An 18,474-nucleotide genomic window follows, 5' to 3' on the forward strand; every position below is an offset into this window, starting at 1 on the left:
AATAAAGGCAATCTACAGCAAGCCAACAGCCAACATCAAATTAAATGGAGAGAAACTCAAAGCAATACCACTAAAATCAGGAACAAGGCAAGGTTGTACCCTCTCCCCCTACTTATTCAATATAGTACTTGAAGTTCTAGCCAGGGCTGTAAGACAACATAAGGAGATTAAGGGGATACAAATTGGAAAGGAAGAAGTCAAGCTCTCCCTATTTGCAGATGACATGATAGTATACATGAGTGACCCCAAAAATTCAACCAAGGAACTGATACAGGTAATAGAAACCTTCAGCAACATTGCAGGATACAAGATCAACTCAAAAAATCAGTAGCCTTCCTATATACAGTGGACAAACAGGCTGAGAAGGAAATCAGAGATACATCACCCTTTACAATAGCCACAAATGATATAAAATACCTTGGGGTTACGCTAACTAAGCATGTGAAGGACCTATATGACAAGAACTTTAAGTCCCCGAAAAAAGAAATTGAAGATGTCAGAAAATGGAAAGATCTCCCATGCTCATGGATAGGCAGGATTAACATAGTAAAAATGGCGATCTTACCAAAAGCAATCTACAGATTCAACGCAATCCCCATCAAATTACCAACACAATTCTTCACAGACCTGGAAAGAATAATACTCAACTTTATATGGAAAAACAAAAAACCCAGGATAGCCAAAAGAATCCTGTACAATAAAACAACCTCTGGAGGCATCACAATCCCCGACCTCAAGCTCTACTATAGAGCTACTATAATAAAAACAGCTTGGTACTGGCGTAAAAACCAACATGTGAACCAATGGAATCGAATTGAAGACCCTAACATTAACCTGCACACCTATGAAAATATTTTTATTTTATAATTAACTTAATTTCACATATCAGCCATGGGTTCCCCCATTCCCCTTCCCCCCCGCCCCCCCAATCCATCCCCCATTCCCACCTCTTCCAAGGCAAGGTCTCCCCTGGGGAGTCAGCCCAGCCTGGTAGATTCAGCTGAGGCAGATCCAGTCCCCTCCTCCCTACAACAAGGCTGAGCAGAGTGTCCCAGCATAGGCCCCAGGCTCCAAAAACCATCCCATGCACTAAGGACAGGTCCTGGCTGTAGCTAGAGTTTTCCTGCCTGGCCCAGAGTCAGGACAAATCTCTCTCACCCACCAGGCCCATAGATGCTCAGACACAACCAAGTAAACACACAGAAACTTACATTGTTTACAAACTGTATGGCCGTGGCAGGCTTCTTGTTATCTACTTTTTCTATCTTAAATTAACCCATTTCTATTAATCTATACTTTGCCACATGACTTGTGGATTACTGGTGTCTTTACATGTTGCTTGTCATGGCGGCGGCTGGCAGTGTCTTTCTCCACCCAGCCTTCCACCTCCCAGCATTCTCTTCTCTCTTGTCCTGCCTATACTTCCTGCCTGGCCACTGTCCAATGAGAACTTTATTTATACAGAGCGATATCCACAGCACCTGGCTCCACTGCCTGGGGGCCTTCCATATAGTTCAAGCTAATCAACTGTCTCAATTATCCAGAGGCCCAGTTCCATGGGGGCTCCTCAGCTATTGGTTCACAGTTCATGCATTTCCACTAGTTTGGCTATTTGTCCCTGTGCTTTTTCCAATCATGGTCTCAATATCTCTCACTGATACAATCCCTCCTCTCTCTTGCCGATTGGACTTCTGTAGCTCCACCTGGGGGCTCTGGGAGTCAGCTTCTTTTTTAAGCCAATCACAGCAACATATTCACATAGCGTAAAGGAACATTCCACAATTCTGATAGGCACTTACTTTCTCTTCATTCTCTTCTAATAATAGCTTTTCCTTCCCCCACTGTAGTTAGAGATTTTCTGCCTGGCCCATGTCAGAAGATGGCTCTTTCTTCTGGTATGATACAGGGAGTTTGCATTTTCCTTTTAACAACATGCTTGAGTTTAAAGGAGGAGAGAGCCATTCTCCAACTCCAAAATCAGCTTGAAGCTTTAATTGAACTGGGACTACAAGAAGACCAAGTGTATTATTTTTTTAAAGAGCAGAAACAAACATTTAGAAAGATTTATGAAATTTTGTAGATGACATACCTATAGGCCATTTTACTCTTTTTCCTGGGACAGATGATTTGTCCTTTTTCTTCAGTTGTCTCATTTGTCCAGTGTTCTTCAGATTTCTTAGCCTTCATTCTCCTAAAAGACAAAAACAAAAACCCTTCCCCAAGACTAATTTTGGGGAGGTTCCCTTTTGGCAAGTTACATCTGATTAAATGAAAAGGCATGTATTAATGGTATAAGTGAGTTTAAACTGGATGGTCATGTTGGTTGATGAACTATCACCTCTTCTAAGTAAGAGGTCTCTCTTGTTCAAATCGAACCTTTATCACTTTTGATGGTACCCACAGCTTATCTTCTCCTGCAGAAACAAAAGCAAAACCTCGTCCCCAACGTAACACATACCCTGGTTTCCATTCTGAGGTCAGCACATCCTTGAAGTATATAGGCTGATTTAATTCTGTAGTTTTTTTTCTATTAACCAATGTCTCTCTGCAGCTGTTGTTCCTTTCTCATTAGCATTGAGAAAATTCAAAGTTAATAGAGCATTGTGCAGTCTACTGCTGGGGGTTTTTGTTACCCCTTTCTGTTTATTTGTCATGTCCTTTAGAGTTCTGTTGGATCTTTCTATAACTGCTTGGCCTGTAGGATTATGTGGTATACCTATAATGTGGTTTATATCATAATAAGCAAAAAACTGTTTTATTTTAATAGAGACATATGCTGGAGCATTGTCAGTTTTAATTTGTGCAGGTATACCCATGATGGCCATAACTTCTAGCAAATGAGTGATTACAGAATCAGCTTTTTCAGAACTCAAAGCAGTTGCCCATTGAAATCCTGAATAAGTATCGATAGTATGGTGTACATATTTCAATTTTCCAAATTCTGCAAAGTGAAACACATCCATCTGCCAGATTTCATTCCTCTGAGTACCCTTTGGGTTACATCCTGCTGGTAATGGTGTCTGATTGTAGAAGGAACAAGTAGGACATTTCTTTACAATTTCCTTGGCTTGTTGCCAGGTTATGGAAAAATCCTTTTTTAAACCTTTACTATTGACATGATGTTTCTTATGAAATTCTGAGGCCTCCAGCACATTTCCTATCAATAATTTATCAATCTCATCATTACCTTGTGCTAGAGGGCCTGGCAGACCAGTATGGGATCGGATGTGAGTTATATATAAAGGATGACTCCTTTCCCTGATTGTATCTTGTAATTGAATAAATAGTGAAGCTAATTCTGAAGCATCAGGGAATAAATTCTGCAGTCTCAGTATGTAATACCACTCTTTCAGCATACTGAGAGTCAGTAACTATGTTGAGAGGTTCTGAAAAATCCATTAATACCAACAGAATAGCATACAATTCTGATTTTTGAACTAAATTATAAGGACTTTGAACCACTTTACTTAAATTTTCTGATTTGTAACCTGCCTTTCCTTGTTTGTTGGCATCTGTATAAAATGTCCGAACTCCAGATATGGGTTTTTCGCGTACAATTTGAGGCAAGATCCAATCAGCTCTCTTTATAAGATCAATTCTATTGCTTTTAGGATATTTGCTGTTAATTTCTCCCAAAAAATTACTGCAAGCTCTTTGCCAAGGTTCACTTTCTGTCTATAATTTTTCAATGTCCTCTTTAGTTAAAGGTACAACAATTTCTGCTGGGTCTATTCCTGCTAATTGACGAAGTCTCAATTTTCCTTTCAAAATTAAGTCAGAGATTTTTTCCACATAAGTTTTTAATTTTTTATTTGGTTTATTTGGTAAAAATATCCATTCCAATATAATATCTTCTCTCTGCATTAATATTCCTGTAGAAGAATGCCTAGAAGGTAAAATAACCAAAATGCAACCCAGCTTTGGATTGATACGAGGCCAATTCTACCAAGGCCAATTCATTCTCAGTTTCAGGTGATAATTCTCTTGGACTATTTAAGTCCTTGTCACCTTCTAAGGTTTTGAACAAATTATTCAGTTCATCATTTTTTACCCCAACAATAGTTCGTAGATGAGAAATGTCTCCAAATTATCTTTGAAAGTCATTAAGAGTCTGTAGTTGATCTCTCCTAATTTGCACCTTTTGAGGTCTAATTTTTTGTAGCTCTATTTTATATCCTAAATAATTAATAGAATCTCCTCTTTGTATCTTTTCAGGAGCAATTTGTAATCCCCAGCAAGGCAATATTTTCTTTACTTCTTCAAACATTCTTTCTAAAGTATCTGCATTTGAGTCAGCTAGTAAAATATCATCCATATAATGATAAATTATAGATTTAGGTAATTTTTTACATATCACTTCCAAGGGCTGTTGTACAAAATATTGGCACAGGGTTGGACTATTCAACATTCCCTGTGGGAGGACTCTCCATTGAAATCTTTTAACCGGTTGAGAATTATTGTTAAGTAGGCACCATGAAAGCAAATCTTTCTCTGTTTATTTACTTACTATGTATACAATATTCCTCCTGCATGTTGCCTGCAGGCCAGAGGAAGGCACCAGATCTCATTATTGATGGTTGCGAGCCACCATGTGGTTGCTGGAAATTGAACCTCTGGAATAGCAGCCACCGCTCTTAACCTCTGAGCCACCTCACCAGCCCCAGGCCAGAATTCTTCCTAGCATGATATAACGATCTTATATGCAACCACAAATGGATTATTTATTTTAGAATAGGTGTCAATGTCCCTTGAGGATGCTTGGTCTTTTAATGTCTCCTAATTTAAATATGATAACCACAATCAATGGTTTATGATAAAGGAAACATATCTGCTTAATATATGTTTATATATACACAAACACATTCTTAACATAATAGGGCAAAAGTATTCTTGTCACATACAGTCCTTATTTCTGCAACTGGCCTTAACTGGTATTTTTAACTGTCTTCCTCTACTACCTGTTCTATATTTCTTCTACCTTCAACTAACACCTTAGCGGGCCTTGGTTGTTTGTCTGAAGGAGTGACCCATATTTTTATTCCTGAAGGGTCTGTGCCCTTTGTCATTCTGTTTGGATTGGTTTATAGTAGTTTCCAATTGATTTTAATCACACCCTAAAAGTTCTCCTGCACCGTGCTGAAGCAATCCAAATTCTCCCTGGCAGTCTCAATCAATCTTCCTAACACTGTTAATCCTTTCTTTGCCTGTTGGATTAAGGGCATCAGAAGGCTAAAGTTGCAAGTCTCAAGCTTCCAGTTCAATGGAATGTTTGTTTTGCCTGTGGCAGGAGTGCTCCACTGCCCAAACTCCTAGGCCAGTAGAACTTAAAGTTGTAGGTACAGGGAGCAAAAACTGTCCTAGTTTGTCACTATGGATGACAGTGAGTGAAAGAAACCATTTTTTTCCCCTCTTTGATTCATGAGCTGGTGAATCACAGCTGTTGAGAGAAAGTGTTCTTTATATTAGATGCTGTTTCAAAGCATATACCACCTTCTGGAACACCCTGCCCCAGCCCTTTAGGCTACTGACATGTAATTAGTGCTATTATTGTGTCTTCAAAAGGCCATTCCGCCTGGTGGCAGTGGCACACTTTTAATCCCAGCACTTGGGAGGCAGAGCCAGATGGATCTCTGTGAGTTTGAGGCCAGCCTGGTCTACAGAGTGAGATCCAGGATAGGCACCAAAATTACACAGAGAAACCCTGTCTCAAAAAACCAAACCAAACCAAACTAACAAACAAAAAAGCAAAAGGCCATTCCATCATTCTATCAGGCCAGCTTCTTCAGGATTGGGGGGAGCACGGTAAGATCAGTAGAGTCAATGAGTATGAGCCCACAGTTGTACTTCTCTGTCTATGAAGTGAGCTCCTTGGTCAGAATCAATGCTGTGTGGCATACAGTGATAGTGGATAAGTCCATCAGTGATAGTTGGAGCTGAAAAGTTTTGTGCAGGATAGGCAAATCTACTTCTGTCTTAGTTCTTCTGAACCTATCTGTTGTAGTTCCTATATCAAATGTTCCCTGAGTATCTCTTTTCTCACGCCACATTTGGTATATGGGGAATACCTCATATATGCTAACAGTTCTGCCGTTTCCACATGGAAGTATCATACAAATGAGTTTAATTGGATCTTGCTCTTAAGCAAAAGGCTTTTATTTATTTATATAAGTCAATATCTATTATCTGTTGATGTAGATGATCTTCACTTGAGTTTCCCCCCAGGTTCTAGAAACATTTTCTCCATGAGCTTATCTTTCTCTGCCTACCAGCTGCTCTTTCTGGAGTTCCATTTTGTTTGCACAGGCTCCATCTTTCTGGTTATTCTCAAGTATATCTTGCCTCAATGTGTCATAAATACATTACCTTTTCATACAGTCATGCCATACTTACATATGTTCTTGCTACTCTACTACTATTGTAGGGAGTCACCATTCTAAGATGGCACCGACTTCCTGACAGCTTTGCTGTAAACAACTCCATATTTGGCTATGCTTGCTGGGCTGTGAGCCTCGAGGTTTGCGCATGTGCGTATATGGTAATTTGGCCTTATGTCCTCAGCCTATCCCGTGGCTCCCCGTGCTTGCATTCTGGTGGGATCCAATCACAGACTGACCCGTTCGCTTGGTTCCCTATATAAGCAGCTGCCTTTTGGTTCTTGGGGCCCCTCACCTCCCGCTCTCCCTCAATCAAGAGGCGCTCCAATAAAGTGTGATCTGAGAAGAATACTCGAATGGTGGTCGTTCTTCCTCGCTGGTCGAGGAGCTCGCCGCATACTATGGCCTTAGAAAACTCTTCTTGTACCTGGAGTTTGGTTGTTTGTTTTTTTTATTCACTTCCTAATTTATGTTCTCATCTGTAGGCTCTACACACCCATATTATTTGAACTTCCATATTATTGTCAAGCTATTTTTCCTAAACTAAAATCTAAATCATGATGATATTTTCTTGTGAAGCCTCTGGAGTGGCTGACGTCCTTTCCTTCCTCTCCCAAATATATTCACTGGTGTTTTTTATCTGTCTCTCTCTAATGTTGTTTACTCTTCTTTTCCATATCAATGTGTTTGATTCAATCTTGTCTTTAGGTCAAAACCAAGAGATTCTGACTTTATAAGAAAAGGAACCCATTATTATACCTCTAGCTCACATGTGGAACACAAATGTCAAAATGATGAACCCATGCACTCAAAATGGAGCAACTTTTCCTTACTCTATAGTCAAGGTTTTCTCACTTAAGAGTCTATAATTCAGTATACTGTATGGAAGAATTCTTCATTCTATTAAGACACAAATGGATGGTGGTTGCTTGAGATGACCTAAAAGCTTTCCCTGCATTAGCACTTTGAGGAAATAACTATAGTGTGCTAAAATCTTTATGTTGATTTTTATTTAATTTATCAATTCCTGAAGTTTAGAATTATAAATTGGTTGATGTATCTACATTTTTGCTTCAGAAAAGTGAGATTATGAGATCATATAAGATTAAAACTCTTTTGTGGGAAACAAAAGCCCAAATGGAGTCTTTGGTGGACTTTAGATCTGTAGTGCTCAATGCATGAAGGAGATGAAAGCAGACAAAAAGATCCCATGTAACAATTGCAGCAAACAAGGTCATGGAAGGAAGCATAAAAGGCCATGATGAATGTCATAACCGCCTGCTGCCCCCACACACTCCTGCAATGGTTTCTTAGCAAAAGACAAAGCTTTAAAAATAGAATTTCAGTATTGTATTTTAAGATCACATCTAGCCGGGTAGTGGTGGCACAAGCCTTTAATCCCAGCACTCAGGAGTCAGAGCCAGGCGTATCTCTGTGAGTTCAAGGTCAGCCTGGTCTACAAATTGAGTTCCAGGAAAGGTGCAAAACTACACAGAGAAACCCTGTCTCGAAAAACAAACAAACAAAAAAGATCACACTAAAAGCAAACAATGTAGAAGTGAAATTAAATAATCTGTGGAAGAGAGACTATTTCAAAAATCTGAGATGTAAAATGAAATGGACTTTTCCCAGTAAATATAATTAACTTATTAGTTAAAATACTAATTTTACTTACATGTTTCAGTTACCAAATGTTGAATATTTTATTATTCACTTTAACATGTAAAATTTCTTCAGATTATCTACAGAGAGAAAATTTCTCAGTCTGTGAAAAGTTTCCCCTCAAAATATGTTTTGAACTATTTCTGTTTTTCACCTAACAAGAAAAGTAGCTCTCATTGGGAAACATGTATCTGTACTTTGAAAATAGACATCTGTATCCAGCCATACACACACACACACACACACACACACACACACACACACACACACACACATATATATCTCAAAAAGGCAAAGTTGGATTAGTCTTAAGAATGTAAATATAAATTTTCAGCTTTCAAAGCAAGTTGATTTTTATAGTATGTTCAGACCTGACCTGGTGACCTGTTGACACATGCCTGCAATGACAGCACTCTGGAGCCTGAGGTAGATGAGCTGTGGTGAACTCAAGGACAGTATAGTTTGCATCATGAATCCCTATCTCAAAAGAACCAAAAAGAGAAAATGTATTCTAGCCTTTCTTGATTGGTCAGAAATTTGAAACCTCTGTATTTGGGCTGAAGTCATGGTGTACACAGGGGCCATACTATCCTCTGAGGTTCAATAACATGTGAAAATAGCAATATATATTTTATTCTAGAATAGGCAGTAGGATCCTGTTATCAATGTGAGGACCATTTACTATTCAGAAACCTATTAATGCTTCAATGTCTTCAAAAAGGGAATATACTTATATCTACGTTTGACTTACTGAATAAAAAAGAAACAAAGCTCAATATATAGGGTTATTATTTTAAAATTTATAGAAACACATCATAAAATATTTTCTTGTTTTTATTTGTTTGGTTTGTATTTTGATCTTACTTTGTAGCCCAGACTGGCTTCAAATACATGATCCTCTTGCCTCACCCTCCTGGGTACTGGAGTTGCAGGCATGCACCACCATTCCCTGTAAATACTTGATGTGTGTACATGTGTGCTTGCAGATGTGGAGGCCAGAGGTCAATCTCGGGTGTTTATTTATCACTTCCCACCTTTTTTGGGAGACAGTCTTTCACTGAACTCAGAGGTAGGTATTTTGGCCAGACTTGCTTGCCTCCAATACCCAGGATCTGAGTTTCTCTGCCTCCTGTGCTGAGGCTACACATGCATGCCACTGGGCCCAGAATCCACACCCAGGTCCTCATGCTTGTAAGTAAGTACATGTCCATTGATACTGCCATTATTCCAGTCTTGTTTACATAAATACATGAAATCTTAGGAATTTGAAAAGATTTGTCATTGTATAGTGTATGAGAAATCAACTCTGATTTTCCTTTTTCTTATGTGTAATTTTAGTATGCATAAATGCAAAGCCATTAGTATTAAAGCAAGAAGCAAATAATAACAAAAATGCAAATGTGCATAAGTATGAAACTACAAATGAGAATTTTTCATTGGTCATTTTTTTCAACTCATAGCATTTAAATTAGGATTTAATTTTTATGGCACTGATAGTATTCCATTGTTTATGGAGCCATTTCTAGGGGAGACTGTCTCACAGCAGACTTCCCGGTATTCTAACTCTTAAAGTCTTTGAAGATAAGATGGTCCTTGATCTATAGATACAGGAGTTGTGATATAGTTGTATCTGTTGGAGGTAGATTCTCCATGATCTGTTGGTCTCTGCATTGTTGTTTCATTGTGGTTTTCTATGATGGTCTCCATTTTCTATGGAGAGGCTTGTTTGTTTGTTTGTTTGTTCATTTGTTTTTTGAAACAAGGTTTCTCTGTGTAGCACTAGTTGTTCTGGAACTCACTCTGTAAACCAGGCTGGCCCCAAACTCATGGGGATTTGCCTGCCTCTGTCTCCCAAGTGCAAGTGCTGGGATTAAAGGCATACGCCATCACCTACAACAAAGAGAGAGATTTTTTGATGAGGGTTGGCACTACACCTACCTGTGGGTATAAAGGTAAGATGTAGAGCATATTAAGGAATTATGCTGGTCTAGAAATGTGGTGGAGGTAGATTCTTTTCTAAGGTCCATGATCTCATTAGCTCTGGGAAGCTGGCTAGGTTTCTAGTACCAGGTAGATTTTCCTATTTTTGAGTGGACCTTAAGTCTAGTAAGATCACTGTTGGCTGTCACTGACGGGAATACCCACTTACCACACCTTTATGTATATCTTACCACGCTGGTGATTACTGTGGTTCATAGGTGCTGCAGCTGTGTAGTGCTGTTTGATTGCTTACCTCCATTGGCAGCTTACACAGTATTTTCTGGAACCATGGAAGCTAGACTACAAGAAGGAGGCTTTCAGGTCATATTCAGCCTGTATAATCTGAATCCTGTGTCCTAAGTGTCAATGTTTTCAGTGATAGGGGGCTCATCCTCAACTTCTGAGAGACAACTGAGGGCTACATTGATAATCTATATCATTTGGGATTTACTTGGTTACTCTGACCAACTATTTGAAGGGATATTTCTTGTGCCTGGTACTGGAATTTTGTGATTCTTGTGGGGAACATTGTCAGTCCAAGTGACTTAACTTCCTTTAAAGTGTGCGTGTATGTACACTTATGTGTATTTTATATAATTTTAGGTGAATAAGGCTTTATCAAACAACATTGGTATGACTTGTCTTTCAGCCCTCCCCATCCTTCTGCACTGAGCACTTATCCCCTTATGATCGGGATTTTGTAGGTTGCTTTCACTGGGCTTCTGTGAGTAATGGTGTAGTTAGTCCTGTTGGTATGTAAAATCTCTTTCATAGAAGTAGTCAGAAGGAGGATTAGTAAGTCATGTGGCAATTCTATTTTAACGTCTTGGTGGGAGTGGGGCAAGAACATAACACAAGGATCTGGGAATTCTACCCACACCTGCCTCCCTTTTTACCATAAGAAGCACTGCATTACCAGTGTGCACTGCCACACCCTGCTTTTATGTGGTTTTTGCAATCTCAGGTCCTCATGTTTATGTGAAAAGAACTTTACCCACAGAGCCATCTCCACAGCACTCTTAACTTGAGAAGGTCTAATGTTATATGTAATGTCTACATTTTACTTTCCTTTCAACAGTGCACATGAGCTCTATTTTCTGAAAATCCTTGTTAAAACTTGTTATATTTGGCTTTGCTGTTTTTGCTTTTGATTTCTGTTTGTCACATGTAGCCATGTGGGCCTAGAACATCCAAGGTGTGTGAGGATGACTCCTGAACTCCCGATCATCCTGGCTCCAAGAAGGTGTTGAAATTACAGACTTCTGTACCTTGTTTGGATAGTGGCCATACTAATTAATGAGTGTAAGGTGTCTCTGTGACTTTGATTTACATTTCCCTGTTCCTGATGTTAACCCTGTGTTTATTTTCTTTGGAGAAATGTTATTTAATCCATTACTGTATCTTTTTTGGTTTTGGTTTTTTGAGACAGAGTTTCTCTGTATAACAATCCTGGCTGTCCTAGAACTCGCTTTGTAGACCAGGCTGGCTTCAAACTCACAGAGATCTGCCTGCCTCTGCCTCCCAGGTGCTGGGATTAAATGTGTGTGCCACCACCGCCCTTTCTCTATTTTTATTGGCAATGGAGGCTGTAGCTGCTGCAGCTGCTGCTTCTTTGTCTTCCACTGTCGTTGTTATAGAACAGTGTGTTCCATGCAGGAACCCTCATGGTGTCTGTGGTTGACAAATGTTCTCCCCACCCAGTTGATTTCATTCTGCACTAACATTTTCCAGTTTGATGCCAGAACTATGTCCAGTAACTAGTGTGACATATATTGTCTTGGGGCTGCTTCATGTTTTCCTTGAAGGATTTTGCTGTTTTAAGTCTTGTTAAAGTCTTCATTTTGAGTTAATTTTTATTATAGGTAAGCTATAGATTCTGTTTCATTATTTAGCACAGCTATATCTAGTTTTCTCAGCACATTTTTTACTAAGACTATATTTTCCTTGTGTAGCCATGGTGCCTTCTGGGTCATATAACCCTATTCTGTAAAGCTTTGGTTCTGGGCTATGTATGTTGTTCTGCTGCTGGCTTTGTATCTACTATGCCAGTAGTTTTGATGACTGTAGGTTTATATTATGTTCTGAAGTCAGGAAGTGTGAAACTTCAAAAAAGATACTTAGATATTTGGCATCTGTGAGATTCCATATTATTTTCAGGATTTTTTTTTTTTCTTCTGCTTCTGGAAAAAGAAAAAGGCACTGGGATTGTCTTAAATCTGTAAATCACTTTCAATACTGTGGGCATTTAAATAATGTTTGAGCTTCCAGTCTACTGACAGAGGATGTCTTTCTATTTACTCTTTCATTTTTTTCACCAATGTTCTTTGACTTTCATTAGTCAAGTTCTGCCTTTTTGGCCAAGTTTATTTTTTTAAGTATTTTTTGTTTGACATCGTTTTGTTCATTTTCCTTTCAGGTTGTTTGCTGTCTGTGTAAATACAGCAGATATGTGTTGACACTTTATCCTACAGATTAAATAATTATACAGTTTACACTAGAATGATAGAAATTCATTTATTCTAACCAGATTTTTATGGACTATTTAGAGGTTTTGCATCCTAGATAAGTAGAAGACTTTTACAAATGGAGGTCTTCTATTTCTTTTCTTGCCTGATTATTCCATCAGAACTTGTAGTATTGCTGTGATTGATGTGAGGTGGAACATTGCATGTTATATACCACTGAGCATCATTTGTTGTGTTCATATATGGGCTATATTATGTTGATGTAATTTCCTTCCATTCCTAGAGTTTTACATTTCTTTAAATTATGAAAAAATATTGAGTTCTGTTGAATACTTTCTGTGCACCAAGGGTAAAGATCCTGCAACTTTTGTCTTTTTACTCTTAATTAGTAAATCATGCTTCTTTAGTATAGAAAAACATCTTTAAGATACATAAGAGCTGAGCATGGTGAGTCACTCTTGTAATCACAGCTCCAGGGGCTGGAGGCAGAAGGATCTCCAAATTTGATGCTACCCTGATCTGCACAGTGAGTTACAGATTAGGTTTATCTATGAAGAGAACCTGCTTCAAAAAAAGAAAATACATGATATGTGAGTCAGCAGAATATGTAAATATATGAATCTTAGGAGTTTGAATAGATTTGTCATTGTCTATTATATACGAAATCAACTCTGATTTTCCTTTTTCTTATATATAATTTTTCATATGCATATATGCAAAGCCATTAGTATTAAAGCAAGAAGCAAATAATAACAAAAATGCAAGTGTGCATAAGTATGAATCTACAAATGAATTTTTCCACTGATCATTTTTTTTCATCTTAGCATTTAAATTAGCATTTAATTTTTATTTCACTGATAGTAGTTCATTGTTAGAACATATTTTCTATATTTACTTTGAACCATATGAATTTAGTATTTGTGGACTTCGAAACTGGTCAAATACTAATAATTTGATATATGACAGACATACATAGGTACATACATACTTTAACATAGTTGTTAAATTTTTGTAGAATGTAACTTTATTCTAAAATTAAAATATTTTTCTTTTTTAATTGAAGTTATTTTCTGATTTTTTTAAATTCATGTGAATGGATATTTTGCTTGCGTATTCTGTGTGCACCATGTGCATGCCGTGTCTGTTGAGGCCAGAAGAAGGTGTTGAATACCAACCATGCGAGTGTAAGGTCCTCTGGAAGAGCAGTCAGTGGTCTTAACTGCTGAACCATCTTTCCAGCCCCTCCTTTTTCTTTTTTGACAAATTCTATGTATATCAATACTTTCCCTTCCTTTCCAGTGTCTATTTATAAAACATCCTCAAAGTTGAATACAAGTACCCTGATGATTTTAATTAGTAGTAATGCTGTCATTTTTGTTTTCCTTTTAATAAATATGAAAACTTTGAACATTGCCTTTTATAATGCTAGCTATCCTTGATCTGAGTGTGTGTGCTTTGTAATGCTTTGTCTTGTTATAGCCCCCAAAATTGCTTGTGTATATCAAAGGATGAAGGTGATAATAGCCAACATTCATTGAGGGTTTATTATATGTTGCACTGGCCCAAGCCTTTTATTAACTTCTGTAATCCTCATAATAGTGCTGCAGTGATGGTTCTGCTACCAGCCCTTCTTACACATGAGGAGATGAGGGCCGAGAATGTCCATACTCCATGCCCAAGGACATGGGGCTAATGAGTAGCAGAGCAGGATAAGATAGCAACTAATTTCTTGAATGTAAAACAAAACTTGAATCTTCTCTCTCTATTTGGTTACTTTATTATTATATACGTGTGTGACTAAGTGTCAATGAGTGAATGTCATATGTGTGTGGGTACAGAGCAGGAGTTACCTGTAGTTGTGAACCACCTGATATGAGTGTTGGGAACATCATGGGTCCTCTCAAAGAGCAGCCAGTGCTCTTAACTTTGAGTATCTCTCCTGCCTTTGTTATACATCTTAAAGTTAACTAATGCTCTCCTGTTCTGTGTTTGGCTCATAGGATGGACAGCCTGAAATTTTGTACATGTTTTGGAGTGCAGTTACCCAGGCACTTTCTTCTCACTTTCATGCAGCAACAAACTGTAAGTTTACCATCCATTTGGATTCATTTCAAATGTTTAGTTGCTTCATATCAAAAGTTTTGCTGTATTGTTTTATAAAACGATTTTATTATTATTATTATAAAACTCCTGGCTGGGTGGTGGTGCTTGTCTTTAATCTCAGCATGCAGAAGGCAGAGGCAGGTGGATCTCTATGAGTTATAGGCCAGCTTGATCTACAAAGCGCATTCCATGACAGCACACAGAGAACTACACAGAGGAACTATTTCGAAAAACCATCCAACCAACCAACCAAGCAAACAAACAAATAAACAAAAAACTCTCCTGTTGTTTCTCTTTGACTTCTTTGATTTTTCTGAGACAGGATTTTACTATGTTGTGTAACCCTGGGACATGCAGAGATCCACCTGTGTCTGCCTCCAGTTCTGGGATTAAAGGCATGTGCCATGTAGCAGGAATCTTAAAGGTACTTGTTAATAAAAACAAGTTATTGGGGTGAATGCTGGAAGATCAGAGAAGCAGAACAAGCCATGGCTATCTCACCTTGCTAGTTCCTCAGGTGATCCTGTTTCCTCAGACTGGAAGCTTCTGAGTCCTCCTCCACATGAATCTCAGCTGAACTGTGTTGCTCCAAAGCCTGAACGCTTAACCAACCAAATACTTAACTAACTACATGCTTTACTCCTTTAGTTCCTGGTCCTCACGCCTTATATACCTTTCTCTTTCTGCCCCCACTCCCTGGGATTAAAGGTTGGGTTTCTGGGATTAAAGGTGTGGGTCACCATGCTAAACTGTTTCTAACGTGGCCTTGAACTCAGAGATCTGGCTAGCTCTGCCTCCCAAGTGCTGGGATTAAAGGTGTGCACCACCACCGCCCAACTTCTGTTATGGCTTACTCTTCCCATTTTCTAGCCACCATTTTTGACTTTGTTCTAGTGGCTGTCTGTTCTCTGACCCCAGATATGTTTATTTCGGGGAACACACAATATTTCAGAGAACACAATACCAACCACAGTGCCACTACCACCCAGTTTAGAATAATGTTCTTAATTGAGTTGATTATTTCCTGTGTGGATAATATAAAGCAATTGATGATAAAAATTTAGTTAATTCTTTATTAGAGTGAATTATTTTTTAAATGAAGCTATAAAAATGAAGATTTGATATAAATAAAAAGATCTGAATTGTGAGCTACAAGTTGATCATTAGAATCTGATTCATTCAGGCCTGTCAGATGGCTCAGCAGGTAAAGGCACTTGCCACTCTAGTATGGTCACCTAAGTTTTATTACAGGATCCATATAAAGGTAGAGAAGTCTTACATGATTTTGTGTGAAGTGCTGTTTTTGATTTGCTGAGCTAAATAAAGTGAATTGCTTAAAGAAAAAACAGGTAACAAGACCTGACTCCATAGAGTTGTCCTCTGACATCTACATGCACATTGTGGTATACACGCCCCAGCCCCACTATATGTACATACAATAATAAATTTAAAGAAAAAAATAGGATTCACAAAACATCTCTTGTTGTTTTTATTTCTTTGAGACAGGACCTCAATGTAGAGCTCAGGATGGTTTTGAACTGTGGTAGAGTAGCTAGAAGGAATGAAATATGTGAATTAACTAAGTATGTGCTTAATTACCAAATTCCAGAACAATAAATGTAAGTTGTTGTAAGGGCTTTAAGAGTGTGTGTGTAATCCAGGAGGTGTAATCCAGTACCTGGGAGGCAGAGGCAGACAGATCTCTGTGAGTTCAAGGCCAGCCTGGTCTACAAAAGTGAGTTCCAGGACAGCTAGGACTGTTACACTTTTCCTGAAATGGCCAATGGCCTACTATGTAGTGAACACTGTTGAGTCACCAGAAGCTGCAGTCTGTTGAATTGCTTCCTGCCTCCTCTTCAGTCTCTCATAAATTATGCTGCACAGTTAAACAGCCACTTCATTGAGGACTGTGTAACTGCTGTTAAATCACTCCAATCAAGTTGTGAGAGTCCTGTTTGTCTCTCTACCTTTGTTTTTTCATTTTGGTGAGCTTTGTTGAACTGTAATTTGTATAGAGTAGAAGATCCCAATTTTAACATAAATTCTATGTATGTTGGGAAATGTAGTGGTACATTTTTCATGTCCTGCCCGGTCCCACCCGGCCCCGTGGTACTGCAGCCACTTATAAAATAAATCACTCAGAGGCTTAATATTATTTACAAACTGTATGACCTATGGCAGGCTTCTTGCTAGCTAGCTCTTTCATCTTAACTTAATCCATTTCTATTAATCTACATTTTGCTATGTGGCCATGGCATTACTGGTATGCTGTCATCTTGCTGTTCTTTGGGCAGCAGTTAGGTATCTCTCCCTACTCTCCTTTCTTCTCTCCATATCTCTGCTTGCATTTCCCGCTTGCCTCTAAACTTCCTTGACATAGGCCATAACAGCTTTAATTATTAGCCAATGGGAGCAACACATATTTACAGCATACAGAAAGACATCCCACAACACTTCCCCTTTTCTATCTAATCAAAAAGGAAGGTTTTAACTTTAACATAGTAAAATTACATCTAATAGAACAGTCAAGCAAGAATTATAATTACAATATCTAGTCTATTTGTATTTGGAAAAAATAAAGAAAATATTCTATCTTATATTTGTGAGTCTAAGGTTTCACATCTAATTTATCTTTTTCCTTAACCAAGGAAAATTATAACTATTTAGTCTTCAACTACATCAAAGATCCCAGAAGGAGCATTGTAAGCAACTTCCAAAAATCTAGACTAACAGAGACAGTTGGTTACCTGGACAGTCATTCAAAGTTACTCTGCAAAGTTGGGGCATCCATCTTCAGCCTATAGACCCAGAGTTTTTCAGTCATTTCTCCCTGATGTCTGGCAGTGTCTTCTACAAAGCAGGAAACTGAAGGACCATTTCACCTTGTTTGGCAAAATTTAGTAGTCACTTTCTCAGAGGTCCTGCATGTCCAGTTTTTACAACATACTGTCAAGCAGTCCAGGCAAGAGCAGTTTCTTGCCCAAATGGACAGTTCTGCAAAGAAGAAGATAAACTCCATATGGAGTGTCTTCAATGCCCATCTTCCTCTTTGAAGTAAATCAGTGCTGCCAGGAGCAGACGTGTCTCACTGTCCAGAAAGTGTGAGCTTTTAAATATTTTAAATTGAAGTAGTTGAAGATCACCTACCTGTTGGAGCCTGCCAACTAGTCAACTGGGTAGCTGGGTAGAGGCGTACAGATTTGTGGAGACAGTGAAGAAGACAGAAAAGAGTCAAGAGGACTGCCAGTCAGTGCTGGACAGCCCTGAGTTGATTTCACAGCCAGCTTATATGCAGTTTTGAAGGACAGATGCAGAACAATGCACAGCTCAGGCATTCAACCACTGTCTATCCTGTCCTTGCATCAAGCAGCAGGCAGTTTCATTTTCTATCTCAGTGTACCTCTGACTGGCATCAGCAGCCTTTGTCTAGCTAGATAGTATGTTGCTTCCAGTGGGCTAATCAGCACTTTCTCACAGCGCTGGAGCAAGCAAGCCTGAACTCTATTGACTCAGAATAGACTTCAGATTCAAACTGAGAAACTGAGTCAGTTGTGGGCTCCCACACCTACCTAATTGAAATATACCTTTATATACCTAAAAAACTTAACTAACATGACTATAAGCTTGATTATCCTAGATGAATACTAATCTATATTTCTTAATTATATATTACAGTTTTAAATAAGCTGCATAAACATAATACCTTACAAGAGTAGAAATATACATACAGTATAACAAAATTAACTTTAAATTTGTAATCAACTAAAATCTATAGCAGTATAAAACATTTTAAACAAGTTGTTCTTTAAAAGTAGATTCATTAATCTACCCTTTCATCCTATCGTTATCTATACTATCTCCTTTTCTTCTTTAGAAAGAGATTACATTTA

At 38.3% G+C, this 18,474-nt stretch overlaps 1 protein-coding gene across 1 annotated transcript in view; it reads left to right on the top strand.

Moving 5' to 3' along the window:
• The window catches only part of Cog5 (component of oligomeric golgi complex 5), a 332,454-nt gene that overhangs the window by 197,073 nt on the left and 116,907 nt on the right, over positions 1-18,474 (top strand). Inside the window, exon 11 of the mRNA XM_036205395.1 lies at positions 14,482-14,563. Within this exon, the coding sequence (XP_036061288.1) occupies positions 14,482-14,563 (82 nt within the window). The remainder of the gene's footprint in view (positions 1-14,481; positions 14,564-18,474) is intronic.

This window comes from Onychomys torridus, chromosome 14 (assembly GCF_903995425.1).
Source record: "Onychomys torridus chromosome 14, mOncTor1.1, whole genome shotgun sequence".
Lineage (NCBI taxonomy): Eukaryota > Metazoa > Chordata > Mammalia > Rodentia > Cricetidae > Onychomys > Onychomys torridus.